The sequence below is a fragment of the Aspergillus viridinutans genome (assembly GCF_018404265.1).
Source record: "Aspergillus viridinutans IFM 47045 DNA, scaffold_3, whole genome shotgun sequence".
In the NCBI taxonomy this organism is placed as follows: Eukaryota; Fungi; Ascomycota; class Eurotiomycetes; order Eurotiales; family Aspergillaceae; genus Aspergillus; species Aspergillus viridinutans.
In genome coordinates, this window is record NW_025091219.1 from 2,921,820 (window position 1) to 2,944,845 (window position 23,026).

Sequence of the window (23,026 nt, forward strand, 5' to 3'; positions counted from 1 at the left end):
GATAGCATGTCGCTGTCCCAAAGGGGAAATGCCTTGTCTGTTTGGACAGGCGCTGATTGTCTTGCCATGCCAGCATCCGAAGGCGGATATGATTGCAAATCAATAAATAACTCTCAAGACGTCGCATTAGAGTTGTCTCTAGGCAACGGGCCTATCCCCGAGAATTGACTGATCACATTTGGACAGTGCTAAGCTAAAGCCATTGACCTATAGACACCCGGTGTAATCAAACATGACCATGACCAAAGATCTGGGCTTTCGTATGAGTGACTTGGAATCCTGGAAAGTCGTTAATGTTTAGGCGGGGTTTTGCCTCTTTGAATGAGATGGTCCGATAGCGTGACGTGGCCTGTTCTGATGGCAGCAGCATGCTTGATAGCAGTCGAAATGGAGCCAAATAACGCTCTAGCAACAGCACACAAATGAATCGAGTCACGGCGAACAATGAGACATGTCGGTGTTTCTCATCCTTCCCCAGCCTGAACGCCGGGTCAGCAATTCATTGAGGACTGAAAGGACACTCGACGCCCAGACCAGTTGCGGTGAGGGGCAACGGCTCACTAGCGATTAGCAGCTTCAGTAGACCAATAACATCATCCTCATCGAACTGGCTAACGAAGTGAAAACGGACACTTGCATCCTTCCGCGTGTCATGTCACTGCGGGAGGTGGAGGTCTCGGCGACTTCGCGGGATTTGATTGCTCTGGACCATTAGCTACTTTGGGCTGGTGTCGAACATCCCTGCTAGAGTCTCAAGTGGCACAAAACGGTTTTCTTAAAGGATGCCCGGCTCCGGGACATTCTTTTTGTTCGGTTTTCTGTCTTCGAGAAACAGCTAGACTGAACAGAATGGCGGAAGGAAATGACACCTTGATTCACAACAGAGGAACTTTGGAGGTGGAGGTGAGTCTCTTCTCATGACAGCCGAATAAAGCTGTAGATCTTTCTCATACCATTCCCTAGGACGACGAAAATCTGTACTCGGACGACTCGGGCTCTTTCGTCAATAGGTGCGTGTGACTGCCCGCACCACATCGCCTTCACCTAATAGGAAGCGCAGCTCCGGCGTCAGCGAAACAACATCTCTCTCTTCCAGCATTCGCAATTACCAGTACGTGTGAATCCATTAACTGCACTGCGGCCACTAACCATGCCAGGTACGAAGTAAGTTTTATAAAATAGATTTCTCGAGCAGGACTGAGAACATAGAATGGTCGCCGATATCACGCATTCCGAGAGGGCGCATACAACATGGTACGTCTTTTGGTCTCCAAGCGAGGATTAGCTAACATTCAACAGCCAAATGACGAGAAAGAACAAAATCGTTTAGATCTGGTACTTGTGTCAATGTCAAGAGGCGACGCATAACTAACCCTGGAAGCACCACCATATCCATCGGTTGAAGCTCGACGGACAGCTATTCCGCTCTCCCGTCCCAAGCGACGTCTCCCGAATCCTCGATCTGGGAACAGGCACAGGTATATGGGCAATAGAAGTCGCTGAGTGAGTCTATTCCCATTCATGAAGTCGCTCATGCTAATGTCGCAGTCAATTCCCCAAGGCGACCGTTATAGGTATGTCCAAAGGAAGGTGACCATGGCCAGTATCTGACTCTCCAGGAAACGATCTGAGCCCCATTCAGCCTACATGGTATGGAATGACTGGTGTCTTTGGAGCTGTCCTGCTGATATTCTGGCAGGGTCCCCCCGAATCTCGCCTTTGAGGTGGACGATTTCGAGTCCGACTGGGAATACTCCAAGCCATTCGACTTCATCCACGCCCGCGACCTGCAAGGTTCTGTCTCCGATTACGGTCGCCTCGTCGAGCGCGCCTTCAAGAACCTGGCGCCGGCTGGATGGTTCGAATTCGCAGATGCCGACTTGATCGTTTGCTGCGACGACGGTACCGTCAAGGAGGCAAAGAACCTGCTCGAGGCGAATCGACTGGTACGTGACGCAAGCGCAAGGTTCGGCAAGGTGATGGGGACGGCGAGCCAGCACAAGCAGCGCCTTGAAGATGCAGGATTTGTCAATATCCACGAGGAGATTTACAAGGTGGGCGCAGTGGTATCCTGATCATCAGACTGACCATTAACCGGGACGGCAGATTCCTCTATCGCCGTGGGCAAAGAACCCGAAGCTGAAGGAACTAGGCAAATTCCAGCAGGTCAATATGCTAGAGAGTCTGGATGCTTACAGTTTTGCTCTGATGACACGGGTTCTCGGATGGCATATCACTGAGGTGCACGCCCTTCTTGCAGGCGCCAGAGCGGAATTGCTGAATCGTAGCATCCACATGTATGCTCAGTGGTATCATGTTTACGGCCAGAAGCCACAGGATTAGCAGACTGTTGTTTAGAAGAGTAATTAAGTGCCCCATGCAGTTCCCTTATGTTGACCTGAGCATTCACTAGCTGGAAGGGTTGATGTCCGGTGATGGGAAATACCCTTCTCTGTTCACCACTTTGTAGGAAGCTGATACACCTCTCTTCCACTCCTTTCCATCTTTCTTTTACCTGCAATCTCCGTGACCGCTGTCTGATCCCCATTATCATGTTATAATGCGCCAACGATTGTCCGGAGCCGTCCATATAAATAGTTCTGACTGCAGAAGCCAAACTACAATGCCGTGGACTGTCTCCAAGCAGGATCCCCTCTATACTGGTGGCACTATGATCGTTCCTGATGGACCGGGGCTGCTTCGATTGTCCGGGCAGGGTGGCGAGGTATGCAGAGCCATTTATACTGTGCAACTGCGCTGGAAGTGGTATATCATATATGTTGTAAGTTGCAACATCTCTTCTAACTATACTTATACTTGGATCGCGTAAACGGAATGTTGAATCCGCAATCCCATTCGAAACACTTGGGCATCGGAGTACCTAGGTGCGGACATGGAACGTGTAGCTGTCTGACTTGCAGATGTTCACCTCGCAAATAACATCAGGCAGATAGGAAAACACGAGAACTAGCCGTTTGACTTCGGCACAGGAGGCGAGATCAAGCCGGACAGGGAACCTCCCGAGTCCGACAGTACACGTCCGACAGGGTCCAAGTTATACTACGTCATTGTTGTAGAATATCAATACATATTGGAGCTACTTCTTTTCTTCCCTAATAACGGAAATGATCTTCCATTTGTTTAACTAAACGACAGTACTTTTGTGTATTCCTTGACCACTACGTCAGACCGTGCCGGTGCCCTAAGCACAATGGGCGGACAGAACCTCATCGTTCTCGTCCACATGGATGTTCAGTCTGTTGGCCATCCAGTCAGTCACAGCTACTGTAGCACATATCGTTAAGGAAACAGTACCTTGAAGCATTGTACTCCATGGTGATGATATCTCCAGGGTGGAGGACGCGAATGGGGTCCGATTGCAGCGCAGTTGCCTACCCAGGGTCAGCTTCGTCCTGACATGGAGTATCTCAAACACGTACCATGTCCTCAGAGTATTTCTGGCCGACCATCTCCTTCTTCACGAACTTTGCTTCCTTTTGGCAGGTTTTGGGGTCTGCGAGGGCGGACTGAAGTCCAGCCAACGCAAGGAGGCAAGCAAGGGAGCACCTCATGGTGATCAAGGGTTGGATATTTGAGTAATTTGAGTGACTTGAGTCAATGGGGATTGCTGCTGATGATTTCTGGCAGACTGGACTGGATCTCGCCTGGTTTTTATATCTTGACGACTGTCCAGCGCCACCGTGAGGTTGTACTGTGTCGCTTGGCAGATGCTCCTTGGCATGTGCGATATATACATGGTTGTATCGACATCATCACAATTGCTCGCTTACAAGCACACAGGCGACAGATGGATAACAGTCGGCCAGGACGAGGCATTTCTTCGATATGAAAATTTTCCCTGTCGGAGTGGTATTGATCTATTGTCAGGCCATTTGCCTGCGTGTCTAGAAAATCGCAAGGGATCCTGGTATTTCCATTACTCAGACGTACATACAGGGTATCATCGTGACGCAAAACTTGCAAGGTTGTGCCATCTAGACCCGCCAAAATTTCATCTTTGAAGCAGCTGGACTTCGAGACCGCTCTAGAGAGATACGTAGCGTGAAAATGAGGTTGGCATGCATTGACAGTCAGGCTGTGTTGACATTCCTCGCGAGTCGGTTATGGACGGACTCCTGCAGTCGATTGACGCGACTGGGGTATAGTCCGCTGCTAACCGACCGCAGGCGAGGCCCTTGTGCATATTAAATATGCAACATGCAGATGGCCTGAGGATGGCAACTTCCTAAATTCGGACGAGATCCAAAATTCTCAGATTCCCTGGTCAATCCGGAGAGCCAGCATGGCGAAGCGACTGTCCACGTTTGCTGTTGACTGGCTATGCCCGTGAGCAGTACTGAAGAGGAGCCCCTGCAGATGACCGACTGTGCAAAGGCTGTCGCTGAACCAATGTCTTGACATAACTCAATCGGGCCTTTTTTGTATTCATTGGCATAACAAATGACTACAGGCAGGGGTATCACACTCCGAACGCCAATTCAGTCTTCCGCTCGCCCTCTGATGGGCTTCGAGGATGCATCCGACCTCTGATCATCCTGATACGAGACACTCACATCCGTCATCCGCATGATTTCATTCGTCTGAGTCTTCCCGCCTTCGACGTCAAACATCTCGAACCGCTGCGTCGACACGTTGTTCGAGTAACTCCCTCCGCTACCATGTAGCTCGTGCCAGGCCATATCCTTTCGATCCTGCGGCGGCTGATTGCTCCCGGGCGTCTTCCGTCCTCTTCCGCGGGATCGGCTAACGGAGGGATGCGCCGAGTGCTGAGAACCGAAAAGACGCGGGAGACACCACTTCAGCGGCTGGTGGTAGACGGGGAGACAGGCGCAGATGATCCCGGCGTTGGCTTCGATGACGCTCCAGATCGTGGCGGGGATGGGGCCGCCTACATTGTCAGTGTGCTTCGTTGCCTTGGGTGGCCAGGACCTACTGGTAGGGTCTTTGCGTGTGTGGTTGGCTGATTCTGCAAGAGTGGTTGTCCGGATGATGCTCGTTATGCAAACACTGGTTGGTTAGCCCGGGTCGTAACGAATATGGAAGGAGGCATACAATGTCCCCAAGCCAAACATCGCTGCCAGCGCAAACTTCTTCCCGCGGGCCAAATGTAGTTTCGAGACAGGGTAGATCGGCAGCGTGAGGATGGCCACGTCGCAAACGATATTGATGACGGCATACGACAACCACTGCGCTTTGCTGTTGACACAGGACTTTCGGGTGATTGTCTTGTCCCAGAACGCGGCAACGGGTGTACATTGGAAGATGGTAACGAGTATATAGGCGAGACCCCAGGCGGAAAGAAAGGCAATCCCGCCATAGCAGACGCGGCGGAAGACGGGCTGGATGAAGATGCGAAGATAGAGACATAGGAAGGAGATCTTGTTGACGGTGATGACGACTTTGTATACGATTTGGGCACCGTAGAACCACTATCCTCGTCAATCATCAATCATAAATCACACTGGAGGCAATGCGTAGATCATACCTTGAGAGCTTTGACTCGGTCATCAAGGGCGATGTTTTTCAAGTGCTTTCCGTAACCATAATGCACCGCTACAAGAGTCATTAAAGCCCAAGAATGAAGTGAGGTGACTACTTACCAGAACACTCGGTCACCGTCAGCAACACCGATGCTATCTGTGATCGCCAGCAAACGCGCATTCATGCGAGGACGATCATACCAATGACGCGAAAATCACCCAGTCATCGGTTCCAATAAGGCGATTGTGAAACCGAATTGCAAACCGGCCCAGCACAAAGAAACCGGCCACAATCACCAGGACCACACTCCATATCCAAAGTGTGAAACCGCGATTCGGCACAGTAGGCGTGCTCAGTCCAATCTCATACGCCATGTCAGGCAAGATTCCTCATCGTGAATCATGCAGATGGAAGGATCCGTGCCATCTATCTATGTTCTCAGCAAAAAACCCTCGGTTCGTGTCATGATGATATTCGGAAGGATTCCGGACGGAACCCGCAATCAAAGTGAATCAATCCTTCGCGCTCCTTGAACTTAACCGGAAATGCCGCGACTCGTGGGACTGTCCGTACCATTATCCTTATTTCCTAAGCGAGGCCGTGCAATTGGGCTACGAGCCATGCAAGGCTGCCCAGGTGGATTAATCGGGGATGTTCCACGATGCCCATGCGACGATTGGATCCGTACTCTAATTGCCCGTGTCAGAGTCCGTTCGCTATTGAACAGAGTGAAAAGGGGCTTGTCCTAGCTGTGCTCCATCGGTCCACTTGGCGGGAGAATTGTCCTGTTTCGGGCTGGATCGACGCTTTGGCTACTTGGATTCCGAGAAATATCCCGATAATATATTAACCATCTCTGATGAAGTGCAATCCCTTTAAGCTGTGCAATCCTTGCAATCCTTCTCGTTAATCGCTTTTTTCCGTGGACGGGTTGCGCCATGGTTCGTTTCAGCTTTTGGATCTCCCTGGGTGCTACCCTTTTGGCCACCTCTACTCCAGCATATGCCCAATTACCACCCAACTCCCACTTCCAGCGCGATGCCCCAGGCGCTCGTGTACGGACCAGCAGCGGCTTGATTGAGGGGCACATTGCGTCGCGACCCGGGGTGTTCGAGTATCTGGGGATCCCTTATGCTGCTTCGCCCACGGGAGACCTCCGATTCGCTCCTCCGGTCCAATACCCGGGCAATGGCACCGTCCTTGCCAATGCTTATGTATGCTGCACGATGCAGGGTTCCAGGAACAGACTAACGTTTTGTAGAGCCCGTGCGTGACCCTGGAGACAACCCGCGTGCTCAGTATCTGACAGTTGTGATAGGGATTGTCCCGCCAATATTGGAAGCGTCCCGGGTTTCCCCGGCCTGACGCTGCAAGCACCGACCATTATCAGAACCTTTGCTCAGCAATTGGGGACTCCCCAGAGCGAGGATTGTCTCTACTTGAATGTATGGACTAAGCCCACACACGAGCTAAAACCGGTGTTGGTTTTCATCCATGGTGGTCGTATGTTGTTCCCGCGTGTCATATACAGCACGTACTAACGACCGCAGGATTCAGCGTTGGTGGAGCTCACAGCCCCATGTACGACGGCGAGAACTTGGTCGCCGAGAATGATGTCGTCGTGGTCACCTTCAAGTCAGTGATCAGCCCCCGTTGCACCGTGCCGGACTAATCGGACAGTTACCGATTGAACATCTTTGGTTTCTCGGGAGCCCCTGGCCTCACCCAGAACGTGGGTCTGCTGGACCAGCGCATGGCCATTGAATGGGTGTATGCCAACATCGCCGGGTTTGGAGGCGACCCTGACCGCATCACCATCTTCGGACAGTCCGCGGGAGGCGCTTCGGTCGACTACTACTCGTACATCTGGACGGAGAAGCCGCTCGTCCGCGGCCTCATCTCGCACTCGGGCACCGCGCTGAGCTTCAAGCCCAACACCGCCGAGGAATCCGCCAGTTACTTCTACCACGTCTCAAACACTCTAGGCTGCGGCAACAGCACCGACCCCATTGACGCGATGGTAGAATGTCTGCGCGAGCAGTCATTCCAAGCAATTCTTGCGGCGGTGAAAAAAGTCCCGTTCGCCCCCTCCCCGGCGCTTCCTCAACCCCAATTCCATCCTACCGTGGACGGCATTACAGTCTTTGACAACTACGCCGAACGCTCCGCGCAGGGCAAGTTCATCAAAGCGGTAAGCTTCTCCATAAACCTGAGCCCCAAGCCTAAGCAATCATACTAACGAAGCTAGCCATACCTCTTTACAAGCAACGACAACGAAGCAGGCTACTACCGCATCAACGCCTTTAGTGCGGGCATCTCACTCACCGACGAGGAATGGCACCAGTTCAATCTGGCCGCCTTCACCTGTCCGACTGGCCAAGCGGCGGCCGATCGCGCCGCGCAGGGAGTCCCTACCTGGCAAGCGCGGTACTTTGGCGACTTTTGGAATCTGAGACTGTATCCCACCAGCGGGGCTTACCACGGGGTCGACCTGCATATGGTCTTTGGGACGGCGGAGAATGTCACCGGCATTCCTGATTCTTCGGTGGAGAAGCGGACAAACAGGTATATTTCGTCTGCTTGGGTGAAGTTTGCGACGGATCCAGAAGGTAGTTTGGATCACCTTGGGTGGCCGAGATATCGTGCTGACAGAGTGAATCATCGGTTAATATGAGATGGGATGCTAATGTCAACCAGGGAACACACTGATTGGTCTTGCATATAAAAATGAGACGGGGACGCAGCTGTTGAATCCGGCTGTGTACCAGGAGGGCTGTGGTGCACTGGACGGCGACACGACTCCAGGAAAGGGGGCTTTCTAGGATCTGGTGCATATATGCTGGTCAGATTATGGCTTCGGCCGCATAGTTCATGACTATTGATGTCCATACGAAGTCTGCTGGAGCAAATCATCGATACTTTTCGAGTATCTCATACAAACATCATCTAGATATGCGTTGGTCCGCATGATTGAGAGTGTCAAAAGAATTCATAAATGTTCCAGGGTGGTATTGTTGGTATGTTCCGTCAAAATACAATACGAGAAAGTGAGAAATCAGAGAAATGACTGTTTGCCTGTCGCAATACTCGAAGCACTCCTGGGATCCTACGGATGCAGCTTACACCCCACACAAGGCTCCGGCGGCAGCTCACTATAAAGGATGTCCGGACGAGGCGCACCCGCCACATTCAAATACCCAACCGCCCCCTTATCCATCCGGAATATCGCATGGTCGACAAGCGTATACGTCCCCGGGACAATCATCTTCAGATCGACAATTGCTGCTCCGCCCGGTGGCACACCCACAGTCGACAACAACCTAGCCGGAGGATCAACCACCCCTCCATCCCGAAAGACCTGCTGGAAATGGCTTCCAATGACATGAAACGAACTCGTAAGATTGGGACCGGCGTTCCCAAAGAAGATCCGCACCGACTCGCCCGTCTTCGCCTTGAGCGGTCGATCCCGCGTCAGCGCCGACTCGCTCCCGTTGAACACCACCGCGGAGGGCTCCTCGCGCAGCCCCGCAGGGTACGAGAACTCGACTGTAGACGAGGGCCGCCCGTCATCCTCGATCTCCGGCGGTTCGTGGTAGAATTCGCTCTGCATGACGTAGTATTCCCTATCCACAGCAGGGAGATCGCCGTCTTCGGGCTGCACGTAGATCAGTCCGTACATGCCGTTGGAGATGTGCACGGGGACCGGGGCCGCGGCGCAGTGGTAGACAAACAGGCCCGGGTAGAGCAGCTTGAACCGCGCGGTTTTGGTCTCGTCTTCCTCGGCGGTGGTGACGGCTGCGCCGCCGCCGGGGCCGGTGAAGGCGTGGCAGTCGATGTTGTGCGGGTTGCCGGTGCGGTCGTGGTTGGTGAGGGTTAGCTCGACTACGTCGCCTACGCGCGCCCGGATGAACGGCCCGGGGACGCTGTCGTTGAAGGTCCACATGTCGTACTTGAATTGACTGGTGAGTTGGCGCGTTTTGGTGGACGTTATCAATGGGACGCGAAGAAGAACCGGGTGTGTCCGGGTGATCGGGGGAGGGACGTTAGGAGCGGTGGTCAGAATGGCGTCCTCTTTGGGTAGATCAAGCATATCATCTTGAGATTCCTCGCGAGTAGGGTAGTCTCCTTGAAGGGATGCGCCTGTTTCGAGTTGGATAGGATGTTTGTGTACTGATAAGAGCAAGGTGCCTCCGAGGACAGGAACAGCCAACCATGGCCAGACTTGTAGACGCTCCTTTGGCCGCTTCGATGTTGGATTTGCTGTCATCCAAGTCGATAGTTTTCTCTGGGCTGGACTACACCTTGGTATCGACATCCATTCCCATGGAGGGCCCCTTCTCAGCCACGGTCTCCTAAATAATGCATATCTGCACATTTTTATAATTTCAACTTCGAACTACTCTCTAGAGTTTGAATACCAATGTAAATCGTGCTGGCCGTGGACATATATAAGTAGTCAGGGGTGATGTCATGAGTTCATTTCCAGCAATTATAAAGTTAAGCAACTCCGCGGATATATAATATCTGCGATACTCGAGCTGCGCATCCTTTCAGATTTATTGTGAGAAGTTGTTGGTCAGGAGTTTACATACTAGACAACATCCAGCTGAATGAGCTTTCTACTTGACTTGAATGGTTTGTAGCCTTTGACATGTTATGTTATATATTAAATTCATTGATTTGTAGCTGTGCATAAGCCTAATATGAGATGTACTTGAAGAGAGCATGATCCAGGTCACTAAATATGTAGTATCAGCATATAGGCAGCCATTATCTTCATTATTTCGGGAAATAGATGAAAATACAGAAATAAAGCCCTGTAGTGCAATATATCCACTGCCTCTCTCTCTTCAGAAACTCAATATGTATTAATAAAGCAAAACACTGCTATAGTCAAGTTCGAGCTGACAAGAGGCCTTGGTTAGCAGCAGACAAAGACTTGCTTTCCTTTTTAGATGAATATGTCACTCTGGATACGAGGATGTATTTGATGTCTGGCGGTTTTGAAGGAAGTGGTGGTCGGGCCTAGCCTGCACGGATAGTGGTCTACAGTACCTCTTAAAGAATACTAATGATCCTGCTGATCACTATACTAGGCCTGTCAGACACAGTCTCTTCTATCCAATGCGTTGTGCCACCCTCTTGTTTCAAGCTAACATGTCATTGTACCACAACTAGGCTGCTTAGTTGATATCTGCTGCCTTGAGGGGATGACTTACCCTGCTTTTTGACAATAACAATACCTACTAACCCGGCTGCCTTATCTATAGGATCAAACTCCCTCATATGCTCTATTGCTCTCCCCCTGACTGTGAAGTCTAGGAGGAATAAAAAGTAGAGAATAGAGATATGGTAAGAGAATAAGAGAGTAGAGAGTAAGAGTTTAGGACCTAATATAAGTAAAAGTATTCTATAAAGATAATGTGGAATGAGCAGAGAGAGGTTCAGAATATGAAGATATTTCGTTAATTCATTATGTATGTAAATCTATGTTTACTATTGTATAGTGGAAGGAGCTATCTACTGAGCAAGATCATGTGATTAGATCTCTGCTATACCAAGTATGGCCATACACCCCTAGATTTAATTAACAAGGTTATAGCCACTTCCTAATTAGGTAGTTAATCTATAATTATAGCATTAAGATCTACTATTTATAGTGCTCTGCTAGGCTAAGCCTAGCACCTTAAAGAATTAATTAAACTTTAGATAACTAAGTAGCTTCATTATAAGATCTATAATTATCTTATCTATTAAAAGATGCTATAGGAAGACCTGCTTCTTGACTATTATATCTCTAATCTAATAATAATTAATATTAATATGCTTGCTGCGAGCATAGAATTAAGCATTATAGATTAGGTCTATAGTAGGCTAGCTATTAGTATTAATCTGCATAAGGTATATATTATTAAAGCTAATATCTTTAAGGAGATAGGTAAGCTAGATAGCTTCCTTTATAATATAAATAATAGTAATATATTTAGCCTTATATATAGATAAAGAGATGACTAATTATAGCTTAGAAGCTTATAAGATAGGCCTATTACTAAATATAAAGATATATCTAGTAGTTAAATAGTATGTATTAATACATCCTGTATAATCTATATTAATATAGCTAATAATAATATCTAGCTTATATATGATATCTTTTGTGTCATAAGGCTTATAGATAATTCTAATATCCAGGGTCTAATAGAAGAATTAAATAAGATAAATAAGATGCTTAAGATATAATTTATTAGGATTTATAGTATATCTAGCTAGCTTCCTAACAGTAAAGGTAGTATCTAGCCTAGTCTATAGTATTAGATATATAACTAAGCTAACTCCTACTCTATATCTCTCTTTAAGTTTAAGATTATATCTAATAGGCTTATCTAATTTAACTAGGTAAGCACCTTCTTCTATAGATATTACTATGGTTTTAACTAAATATAGATTAAATATATTAATAAGATATTAAAGATAAGTATATTAAGATAGCTTAATCTATCTTTTCTTAATATCTAGGTCTATCTTCATGCCTAGATAATAGGTAGCTAGGCTAATAAGTAAAATATTAAATAGTTTATTAATAGCCTTATATACCCCCTTAGTAATCTGCTTAGAGGGTCTGGTAATCTCTATATTATTAATATATAAGATAAGGAGTATACTATAGATGTTAAAGAAGAGATATTTATTAATCTTAGATAGCTATAATCTAATCTTAGTAACTCTACTATAGAAGATAAGATACTAGGCCTATATAGATTACTTTAATCTATATAAAGGAAGTAATAGTTAGTATATATAGCTAGACTTATTATTAAAATCTTATAGCTATTTTATATAGATAACTTCACTATTAAAGAATTTACTCTATAAGAATATAAGCTTGATGTCTACTTTAATATAATAATAGCCTAAGATAGCTATAAGTATAAAGAATAAGCAGATAGTAGCTAGCTTTATAGTAGGTAAAAATATCTAGTTAAAGTCTACTCTAGGTATCTAGGTATAGCCTTTAGTAACCTATTTTATCTTAAATTAGATAATCTTATTATTAGTATTAATCTTAATCTTATAGACCTAATACCCCTTAATAGCCTTATAGCTAGTAGGTAGGGCCTTAAGCACCTAGATACCTTACTTAATAAGATTATCTACTTCTACTTTTATAGTATTCTACTAATTATCTGCTTTAGGAGAGTTGATTACCTTATAAAAGGAAGAAGGCTTAATAATATTAGTATAATTATTACTAATATATATATACCTAATAATAATATAATTCTATATATATCTTTCTATAGTCTTAGTATTAATATAATACACCCCCTATTCTATAAGCTAAATTACTTCTAGCTAGGAATATTCTAGAAGGTCTTTTACTAGCTTACTAAAAAGGCCTCTATATAGGAAGTTAATATCCTTAGTAATACTAGGACCTACCTCTATATATATTTATAGTATAGGGATGCTGTCCTCTAGTCTAGGTAGATTAGATATAGTTAGATCCTAGCCTTTAATAATATCTTAATCTAAATTATTATTACTAATAACCTTATTTAGATTATAGTTAGTAGGTGGAATGGCTAGTAGATTAATAAATTTACTATAATTATTATCTAGATTATTATAGAGATCTAGATTACTTCCTTCTTTAAAAATAATATTATAGGTATATTTAACTTTATTAGTTACTAGTATCTAAATAATATATTACTTACCTAGGCTAATATAGCTAACTAAATAGTAGTAAATAGTATATAGATTAATCTTTATAACACCCTGCTTAGATTTAATTTCATTAGTAATGATAAGATATCTAACTAAACCTAAGATCTATAGAGAGCTGATATCTAGATATTTACTAAAGTATATTTTATATAGAGTTATATTCTTACCTTAAATAGGTAAGATATTCTTAATTAGAATAACTCCCTTTATAATTTTACCCTAGAGTTTATATAGAATGGTTTTATCATTAATAATAGTATAAATCTTTATTAGAATAGTGTGTATAAGACATTCTATAACTAGATTCTAGCTATAAGTATATAGTACTATAAGTTCCTATTTAATTAATTTAGCCCTAGCCTATACTTAATTCTCTTTCTTAATAAATTCTCCTTTATTATTAGTATAGATAATTTATATCTTAATACCTGCATGCTCTTCTTCTTTAATAAAGAGCTTAATAAGTAGTATTACTTAGTATCTATATTTAAGTAATTAGATAGTAATCTAGCTATTAAATTAATCTATAATAATCATCTAGTAGTAAGCTCTAGTAATATAGTTATCTAGTATATTATTATAGCTACTACTAATATTAATAAAGATGCACTCCTTATATTACTTAATAGGAGATATAGTAATATACCCCTTATAGACTATTATATTAGCTACTATATAAGATTTATAGGCATGCTTAGGAATTAATAGTCCCTTAATATCTATTCTATTAACTATTTTAGACACATAAATGATATTAGGAATTAATAAATATATAAAATAATAGTACTAAGTTATTAAATTAACCTTATCTTTCTTTAATATATAAACATTAGCATAATTATTATATAGTAGATCTAAAATAAGTATATATTACTTACTTAGGACCTCTTATTTAGTCTAGATATAAGTTTTAATATTAGAATAAGGTTTTACTAATTCTTACTTAGCTTACTTATAATCTTCTTATAGTATATAATCTTACTAAGAGAATAGTTAATTATTACCTCTCTTAGGGTAGTAAGGGAATGCTATTAGCTATATCTTAAATAGTATATCTAGCTTAGTTAGTTTAACTAACTTATTAGCCTTAATCACGGCGTTGCTTCCTATAAGGCAAAGAATATAGGTATTCTAGATAATATCTCTATATCTAATAATTATTTTATCTAATAAGTAAGTAATAATAATACTATCTAGTAGAAGATTAACTCTCAGACCCTTATAGCCTAATTAAATAGTGCCTAGAAGGTTGACTACTACTTCAGGGACATAGAGAATATTAGTAATAATAATATATCTAGCATATCCACCCAGATGTATAAGATATAAGATAATATCTCTAATAGAATTAGAATATATAACCTACCCTATTACTATCTTAATACCCCATTTACATAGCTTCCTTAAGCTATCTATAAAGTTCATAGGTATTATAATAAAGTATTTAATAGCTTCTAAGTTAATAATCTAGTTATTAGTGCTAGCATGCAGGCACAGAGCTAGATTAATAGTAATAATTACTATCTATATATCTTTAATATCTTATTTATTTAGTTTAGAGGTGAGGATACCATCATTATTAATTAAATTATTATTATTAGTAGGGGTAAGGACTCTATTATTATTAATAATATAGAAGATAAGCATTATTTCTTTAAGTATTAAGGTAGTTAAATACTAGCTATTAGGTATCTTATTATCTATACCTATTATATAAGTATAATTATAATTATTAGATTAATTAGATAAAGACTTCTTATTAGGCTTTTTATCTAGATTTAACTCCTAGTAGTTAGGCTTCTTATAGCCTATTTTACTATAATAGTAATACTTCTAGTTCTTCCTAGTTTCCCAGGGAACCTTGCTATTAGAATCTTTCTAGTTATTTAAATTAGAATTAGAATTAGATTAATTTAACTAATTTAATTAGTTTAATTTATCCTTAAAATTACTATTCTTCTAAGCTAGCTTCTTCCCTTTCTATACTTTTATAATATTTATAGATAATATATTAAACTTTATATATATCTCCTCTTAGATTAGAATCTGCATAATACTATTAAATGTAGTAGTTTTCTTATTATAGTAACTATTAAGATAAGATATAAGGAATATCTCCTATATCTTACTAAGATTATAAAGTAAGAATTAGATCTTAATAGATTTAGAAAGCTACTTACCTTCCTTAAGGCTGTAATTAAATTTATTAAGTATTTATAATAGTTTTAATATATAATCTTAGACTCTATTATAGCTATTATATACTATATTTATAGCTGTTTACAGCCTCTTAAAAGACTAGACATCTGCTATTATATTATATTTAGTATTAAGATAATCCTAAATAGCTTTAGATAATTCTAAATTAATTACTTTATATCTAATAGTATAAGAAAGAGTAGAATAGATAGTACTATAAGCCTTATTATCTATCTTCTTCTAATCTTAAATTATCTTTTTAATTCTCTCTTACTACTTAAAAAGCTTAGTATTATTAGATAATCTAGTCTAATAGCCTACTTTTTATAGCTCTAGCTTCTTATAAGTTCTATTAATAGTCTGCTAGACCCCCTAGCTTTATAGGTAAGTCTTTATAGCTTTAGACTATATTTAGTAGGAATCTATACCTATAAGTAATAGTAGCTTATTAAGATCTACTTAAGGTATCTTGAAGGAAGGTTTAAATAAAAGAATAAGGTTTTAGATATATCTAAGGGTAACTACTAGGCTTCTATATCTATAAGGATTCTTAAATATAAGAACCCTTGCAGGGCCCTATTAATTAAGGTAATAAAAGGATAGTTTCTGTCTTAGGTAGAATGTCTAGCCTAGATAAATATTTTAGGCAGAATATTTGCTAAAAGAGGCTTTTAAAAGTAAAAAGTAGTAAAATAGCTTAAGGAAAGAACTTAGGAATAATTCCCTAGAGCTCTCTAAGAGGCTCTGGGCTTATAACCTGTAGAATAAGTAGAGAGAGGTTCAGAATATGAAGATATTTTATTAATTCATTATATATGTAAATCTATGTTTACTATTATATAGTGGAAGGAGCTATCTACTGAGTGAGATCATGTGATTAGATCTCTGCCATACTGAGTATGGCCACAGATAATTAGAGAGTAGATAAGAAGGGGTAGATAGTAAATAGTATCTAGAAGTAATTTATAATTATAAAGGTAAGGCTATACTATAGAATACTATATAAGATAGAAAGGCTATAGCCTAGAAGATAATACCTAGGAGCTAGGTACTAAGCTATACTATCTAAAGATCTATAGGGATTATATAAAGTCTCTTATAGAGGAGAAGAAGACTAGTTATTCTTAGAAAAGAAAAAGGAAAAACTAAAAGAATCTCTTATTATAGGCCTGCTTCCTCCTCCCTATAGCCTTAGATACGATATACCATCACTACTAAGATATAAGAGTAACTTATAGTCTTATAGAGGATACTAAGCCAGGCTACTATAGAAGTCCTACTACCTTAAAGAGTAGTAGTTTCTATTATAGTAGAGGTAGTTATTATACTTACTACCTAACCTACTAAGGCTACTAGAGATATAGGTTAGGAATAAAATAATTGTACTTCTTCTCTGAACCCAGTGATTCTGTGAGCTGTGGTTTAAGCTCTGTAATCGACCTAGACAAGGAGACGAGGCATCACGGTCTTATCAACATCGCATCCCGCCATATTCCCTGCCTCTCCTCCTATAATGCCCAGAGCAGTGTCTCCGCGAGGATGCTAATCCATTCATAGCATTCGAGGGTTGCATTGGCAACACTACCACGATATGACAATACTGATTCATTCAGAAGATTATCCAGGATGTTGTTACGCCGTTGAAGTTTGGATTGAGGGTATAGAGCGCCGTCACGAGAAACCAACCCTCGCCAGGAAAGGCTTCTGAAGAGGAGAGTAGTCTGGCACTCTCCCTGAGATCATGTACTTTTATCACAGTAGATATTGCAATTATGTTCATATTAACTCGGTGCCCATTGACACTGTCCGCTGGGTAGCTGCATGGGAGGTTTAGATGTGTATTGCGCGCGCAGAGTGATAACAAATAGCGAACGATGGACTTTTATTCAGGAATGATCTTCCGTTGACAGTTCGCCTATCCACTCGGGGCGAGTCATACCGAAAAGACGACCAGCGTTGTACCTCGGCCGCTATTGAGCGGGATGCGCTGTCCAGTGGCAGTGTTGATGTGACGACCATCCTCCAAGAAATTGGACAGAGGAGATGCGATACTTGCTCCACAACTGAATCATTTCATTCTATCTGTCTATCCTGTAACCGGTAACCAACGCTAGACCCCGAAATCACCACGCCGGCTCGGAGTCTTGCAGGCCGGGTAGCCATCGTGTCTGGCGTAAGCCTAGCAGGCATTGTCTTAGCTGAAGACGGCCGTCCAGTCGTATGCGTGGATACGAGTCTGGCGTTGGCCGAGCATACCGTGGAGACGATCAGGGCCGAAGGAAAAGGCGACACTATTCCCGTTGGAAGATTGGACATCCTCTTCAACTGTGTCGGGGTGCACGGCCGAGACGGTTGATATGGAGCAGTCGACACGGGGACTCCACATCATGTCTCCAGTATGGTGCCGATGCCCAGGCATACCATCCTAGTCATGAAGGAGAACGATAATGCCAGTTGCTACCGTGTGAGTAGGGCAGTGTGGCTGGTTAAAGGGTGGCACGCTGCATCTGCTGTATCCCACCACCAAAGGGGGAATCGTCAATATGAATTGCACAATGGGGTTCATCGTGCAAAAGACGGCGTCCAAGAAAATTGTGCCTGTCCAAAATGGTGTATACGCTCGTAGCGATGGTAGGGACGATGCCCGATAGACAGGAGTAATCTTGCCAGTTGATGGAGGCACGACAGCGGCAGTTGGGATGGAATAGCCTGCCAGAGCGAGTGTAAATGGTTGAATGCAGGATTAATTCACCCAAGTTTAGTCTACCGGTGTAATCTTGGCTACTTGTCTATTTCACTAATATTCTATATTCGAAGATGCCATGAGAAACACCAATCGGCGTGTGTTGTCGGCTTTCGGTTATCATCTCCGTTCTATTTAACATAACCCCGCCGCTGTGTGCCCGCCCCTCAATTATCGAATACCTCACATTGATCCTTGAGGACTGTATAGACAGGAAGATGGCAGACTACTCAGAATACAGTATACCTACGGAAGAATGGATAGCTTTGGAGAAGACCCTTCCACCGCCGGCCACGAACTTGGATGTCCATGCTATGAAAGACATGTTCAACCGAGCTCGGGAGGAGAGGGCCGCTAACGCCATGGTCAATGAAGGTATGTCAGGCTGCAATACGAAATGCATCTACTGACACCATCAGGACTGCAATCGCAAGTCTCAATGCAAGACTATTCCGTCCCAGCAAGGGATGGCTTTCCGTTACAAGTACGCAGCTACCGTCCTGTCGGTTTGCCGTCCTCACAGCGCCTCCCGATCTACATCCATCTCCATGGTGGTGGTTTTCTGTTCGGCACTCTGGCCTCGGAAGACGCCATCTGTTCCCGGGTAGTCGCAACTTTGAACAAGGAAGATACTCCTGTCGTGGTGGTGAATGTCAACTACCGCCATACCCCCGAGTTCAAGTACCCCATCCCATGGAACGATGCCGCAGACGCCTTCCATTGGGTTCATGACCATCTGACCGAACTGGGTGGGGATGGCGACAATATCGTCGTCGGAGGCATCTCCGCCGGCGCATGGATGACTGCCTCCCTGACGCTGGCGCAGCACCTCGGCACGAACGAGCAACTGGCCAAGCGACCAAAAATCAAAGGACAGGTGCTCATGATCCCGGCACTGGTGGGCCCGGGCTGCTACGCGCCGCAGCTGAAATACATCAAGGACCCAAAGTTGTCCAGTTACGCGGACAGCGAGCATGCGCCCATTCTCCCGGTGACACGGATCAACTTCTTCATGGGCCTGCTGGAGACCAAGGGCGACGAGACAGACCTGACGCTCAACCCGGGAAATGCCACTGCGGAACAGGTTCGGCGATTGCCTCCTACGACGTTTGGGATCGCCGGCCGGGATCCACTCCGGGATGAAGGGCTGTTTTTTGCCAAGTTGTTGACAGATAATGGGTGAGTCGGAGTCAAGCAGCAGTCATTGTAGGCCAGTATACTAACTGCAGCAGGGTTCCCACCGACGTTCATGTCTTTCCTGGTTTACCGCACGGCTTCCGAGCGCATGCGACGCTGTCTGAATGTAAGCGGTGGGATTCGGTCATGGCGCATGGAGTGCAATGGGCGTTGAGCAAGCCGGCTGCTACGGGGGTGTTTGAGATCAAAACAAAGTAGTAAACCTAGGGTCTGACTCGTCCAGAATAGTGACATCCAGTATATACATGATCAGTGTATGTCAGTTAGCCTTGGACCCCCGTCTCTGCATGTCTCTTGATGTAGGTCTCGAGCAACCCCGGGTTGGCGCCAACCACCTTATCCACATAGTCGCCCCCTCGGAAGAGATAGAAACTGGGCATGGACGACACTCCCAACTCCTGTGCAACATCGGGGACTTTGTCGACGTTGACCTTGAAGAATTTGATATTGGCATACCGGTTGCTGAACAGCTCCACATTGGGAGCAATGGCCTTGCATGGGCCACACCAGTCTGCGTAGGCGTCAACCAGCACCAGCATGTTGTCTGCAACGGCAGACCGGAATGCTTGTAGACTACGATGCTGTTAATGCAAGACTATTAAGTAGATAGGTAACATACCTGCTTAGCTCTTCGACGCCCATTGTGCTGATTGCTTGTACGGGTTTATGGAGTAGAGAGAGTAAGGTGGTTGAGGGGAAAGAGATGATTATGATCATTCAGGAACTTGTTGCTGCCCGAGGCATGACATCACAACTACACGGCACCAATTGAGTCATCAACATTAGTAAGAAATAAGAATGCATTACTATCCACAAAACACTGCATCCCAATATATGCAAGTTTATGCACATGGTATGGACAATAAGTAGATTCTCCTATCTACTGTCAAGTCCAAACATCATCATAGTCCACGAGCCTATGGAGCAGTGCAGGAACCGCTCTTGCAAACCAAGTCGTCCGAGCAATCGTCGTCGCTGGAGCAAGATGCGCCCAAGCAGTGTCCTGCCCAGGAGCATGTAGCGGTAGATGTCGGCTTGGTCGTGGTTGTGGTCTTTGTGGGCGGAGTTCCCGAAAGACCCAAGTTGGACGCCAGCGCGTTGACGAGCTTGTCGCCCATGCTGCGCAGGGTGGTAAAGTTGGTGATGTAGTTTTTGGTCAAGGCACTGCTGGGGAGCACTGCATCCTTGCCGGTGAAGACGATGTCTGCTTGCATTAGCTTGGAAGAGCAGCTGACTCGGGGCAACATACAGGTTACATCGACACCGGTGTGGCCGTTATTGCCGTTCAGGCCCTCGTTGGGGAAACAGGTTCGGGCCATCAACCAGGATGCCTCGCCGATGACCTGGGGGGAGTCACCGTCGGAGTCTCCAAGGATCCCGTAGAACATTTTGCCGTTGCTAGACAGGTCAGTAGTGTCGCATCAACGGACGAGGACGCGACGCACCAGATCACAGCAGCAATGTTGTTGCCAGGAAGAGCGCCGGTATTGGCCGTCAGGTACTTGTCCGGAATAACAATAAAGGGCACCTCATACGCAGACAGGGCGCCCCAGTTGGTTTGAGGTTGTCCATCCGGATTTCCCTATTTGGATCAGCAACGAGTTGGCAATGCGCGGGTCCGAACCCACCTGACATCCAGAATTGAGCCCATCGCAATCAACATCCATGTCGGCTACCCAGGAGATGGAGGCGCCCTCACTGAATGACGCCCAGTCGGTGTGAATGGTCGACTTGGCCGCACCACTGTCCGGACTCACAGGGTACGTGGCCAGGCTGGGAACCTTGCTGGCTTTGGCGGCCGCTGCCTGAAGGGCTGCCACAGGCATGGTCGATGCAGCAGCGAAGTAGCTGGCCGGAGGTCCTCCATTGGGCTTGTTGTAGTCGGCGCCATTGACGACCTGGCCCAAGGCAGAGTTGCACAGAGCCAGTGAGATGGCCAGTTGGCTGATGATGATTTTGGACGGCATGGTGTTATCCGAGGTATTGCGTCTGGAATTGTTCTGGTGAGGCCTGTCTGCTGGTCATGGACAAAAGTAGAGGTATATGGTGCCTTTTATATTGTATCCAAATGCGAGAAGCTGCTATTGTAGCCAGAATATCAGCGTGTTGTTGTTGTTGTTGCAGGTGTATCCGACTGGCTGAAACATGGCTGAGCGGATCCAGCCGCTGATTGGGGATCAGATGTTTCACTTGAGATCTGATGCCAATGGACCCTCCAAAGAACTCCTCTTCGGCTTGGTCAGCGTAGCATTCCCATTTTTCGCCCCCATTCCGCTATTCAATTGACGGCGAATCCGGACATGTGTCGCCAATTCGCCGGTAGTTGCACAAGGCATGACTTCCTTGAAGGACTCTGAGTGGACACTGGGCAATGCATTCAAATGCTCCTCCGGTACTCGTGCTCCTCCCGTACTCCTCTGATCTGCCGGAAAAAAGCTTGTTTGTCAAGGAATCGGCCAGCTGCCCCTTCAAGCGAGATACACCTAACGTATACGGGATAGGGGGAGGGGGAATACATATCCCCCGTACTCCGTACAGCCAGAACTACATGGACAGAGGGCAACACATCTGTTCTGAAAAGAGAGTAATAGTAGATCTTCCGTATCCTTCCCTATGCAACTCCTCGAGAAATGGATTTCTTTGGTAATGCTGGCATAATGGCTTACTCCTTTTTCTTGCAGCTGGACATATCATGTCTTAGCCATCTCGCCTTGCACGTGCCATGAATGCCTCGGATCTCCCTCAGCTGGAGCAGCTGAGAATGAGCTAAGACAGCCAAGAACAGCTTAGATTATTGCCGATCAAAGTTTGTTCATCTCGTTCATCAACAGTATACCAAGTCAACCTGCGCTTGGTATACTTCTTTTTCGTCCCATTCCGATAGTCAGTGTCTGACGGTGAATCCGGACTTATGTCGCCTATTCGCCGGTAGCTGCATGGTATGATTTCCTGGTAAACTCTCGGAGGAATAGTCATTCATCCGGTCCAAATGGCTCTTGTAGCAGTCCCATTGCATTGTTTTCCTGCTTCTCACCACCGCTTACTGTGGCTGTCCCTCCCCTCCTGGTGTATCATAGTACTGGAATTCGAATTCAGAGACGTTGAGCCAAGTTTAAAGTCTACTTCAAGTCATATCAATATGACGTTTGAAGAAGTAATGGACGCTCTAGAACAAGTCATCGTAATTTTAAAAGTCATCTAAGTTGGGTTTAGCAAAATATGGTCAGTTCCAGGTCACAGTTTCTCTGATACACTAGCAACCCCACGAGCCGAACTTCCTTCCGACCCCCGTATCCTGCGATAGATCACGATGAGTAGATTTGATTGACTGAAATAGAGTATCACATATTAGATGGATACCTAGGTTTGTTCTCAAAAATACATCCATCTCGAGTGCGTGGCCAAACACAAAACTTGTAATATTTCATCGACCTCCTAGGGCCTATAGCTAATGATAAAATCACTATACCTTATAGAGTTATACTTATAATTATTAAGAACACACCCTCAGCCCAAGTTTTGGACAAAAGAGGGTGATAAGGAGATTCAAAATATAGGGTCAATAGTAAAGTCATGGATCATACATAATCTGTTCCTAGATATTCAAGTCTGGTCTAAACTCAACAGAATTAACTTCCTACCTGAAAAGGATGCACT

The 23,026-nt window shown here is 44.7% G+C and overlaps 8 protein-coding genes across 8 annotated transcripts; 3 read left to right on the forward strand and 5 right to left on the reverse strand.

Moving 5' to 3' along the window:
- Nucleotides 1–849: 849 nt before the first annotated feature.
- On the forward strand, nucleotides 850–2,343 carry Aspvir_005934 (class I SAM-dependent methyltransferase; the record flags this gene model as incomplete). Its single annotated transcript, XM_043269144.1, has 11 exons — nucleotides 850–903; nucleotides 964–1,010; nucleotides 1,061–1,111; nucleotides 1,158–1,164; nucleotides 1,210–1,254; nucleotides 1,300–1,335; nucleotides 1,382–1,503; nucleotides 1,549–1,574; nucleotides 1,620–1,650; nucleotides 1,700–2,054; nucleotides 2,107–2,343. The coding sequence occupies 11 exons, from the start codon at nucleotides 850–852 to the stop codon at nucleotides 2,341–2,343; spliced, it is 1,011 nt and encodes a 336-aa protein (XP_043125079.1).
- Nucleotides 2,344–3,202: 859 nt separating this feature from the next.
- aeiA lies at nucleotides 3,203–3,572 on the reverse strand (the record flags this gene model as incomplete). Its single annotated transcript, XM_043269145.1, has 3 exons — nucleotides 3,203–3,257; nucleotides 3,316–3,392; nucleotides 3,441–3,572. The coding sequence occupies 3 exons, from the start codon at nucleotides 3,570–3,572 to the stop codon at nucleotides 3,203–3,205; spliced, it is 264 nt and encodes an 87-aa protein (XP_043125080.1).
- Nucleotides 3,573–4,499: 927 nt separating this feature from the next.
- Aspvir_005936 (uncharacterized protein) lies at nucleotides 4,500–5,876 on the reverse strand (the record flags this gene model as incomplete). Its single annotated transcript, XM_043269146.1, has 5 exons — nucleotides 4,500–5,028; nucleotides 5,074–5,450; nucleotides 5,507–5,574; nucleotides 5,622–5,658; nucleotides 5,703–5,876. The coding sequence occupies 5 exons, from the start codon at nucleotides 5,874–5,876 to the stop codon at nucleotides 4,500–4,502; spliced, it is 1,185 nt and encodes a 394-aa protein (XP_043125081.1).
- A 564-nt stretch (nucleotides 5,877–6,440) lies between these two features.
- On the forward strand, nucleotides 6,441–8,324 carry Aspvir_005937 (uncharacterized protein; the record flags this gene model as incomplete). Its single annotated transcript, XM_043269147.1, has 7 exons — nucleotides 6,441–6,716; nucleotides 6,764–6,800; nucleotides 6,877–7,005; nucleotides 7,053–7,137; nucleotides 7,183–7,693; nucleotides 7,751–8,111; nucleotides 8,200–8,324. 7 exons carry the CDS (start codon nucleotides 6,441–6,443, stop codon nucleotides 8,322–8,324), a joined length of 1,524 nt encoding a protein of 507 aa, XP_043125082.1.
- Nucleotides 8,325–8,608: 284 nt separating this feature from the next.
- On the reverse strand, nucleotides 8,609–9,877 carry Aspvir_005938 (putative multicopper oxidase; the record flags this gene model as incomplete). Its single annotated transcript, XM_043269148.1, has 1 exon — nucleotides 8,609–9,877. The coding sequence occupies one exon, from the start codon at nucleotides 9,875–9,877 to the stop codon at nucleotides 8,609–8,611; it is 1,269 nt and encodes a 422-aa protein (XP_043125083.1).
- An 8,513-nt stretch (nucleotides 9,878–18,390) lies between these two features.
- Nucleotides 18,391–19,567, forward strand: Aspvir_005939 (alpha/beta hydrolase; the record flags this gene model as incomplete). The annotated part of the gene is made up of 3 exons (XM_043269149.1): nucleotides 18,391–18,547; nucleotides 18,592–19,351; nucleotides 19,405–19,567. The coding sequence occupies 3 exons, from the start codon at nucleotides 18,391–18,393 to the stop codon at nucleotides 19,565–19,567; spliced, it is 1,080 nt and encodes a 359-aa protein (XP_043125084.1).
- A 65-nt stretch (nucleotides 19,568–19,632) lies between these two features.
- Nucleotides 19,633–20,011, reverse strand: Aspvir_005940 (thioredoxin family protein; the record flags this gene model as incomplete). The annotated part of the gene is made up of 2 exons (XM_043269150.1): nucleotides 19,633–19,942; nucleotides 19,989–20,011. The coding sequence occupies 2 exons, from the start codon at nucleotides 20,009–20,011 to the stop codon at nucleotides 19,633–19,635; spliced, it is 333 nt and encodes a 110-aa protein (XP_043125085.1).
- A 275-nt stretch (nucleotides 20,012–20,286) lies between these two features.
- On the reverse strand, nucleotides 20,287–21,336 carry Aspvir_005941 (glycoside hydrolase family 75 protein; the record flags this gene model as incomplete). The annotated part of the gene is made up of 4 exons (XM_043269151.1): nucleotides 20,287–20,573; nucleotides 20,619–20,767; nucleotides 20,815–20,951; nucleotides 20,998–21,336. 4 exons carry the CDS (start codon nucleotides 21,334–21,336, stop codon nucleotides 20,287–20,289), a joined length of 912 nt encoding a protein of 303 aa, XP_043125086.1.
- Between the last annotated feature and the right edge of the window lie 1,690 nt (nucleotides 21,337–23,026).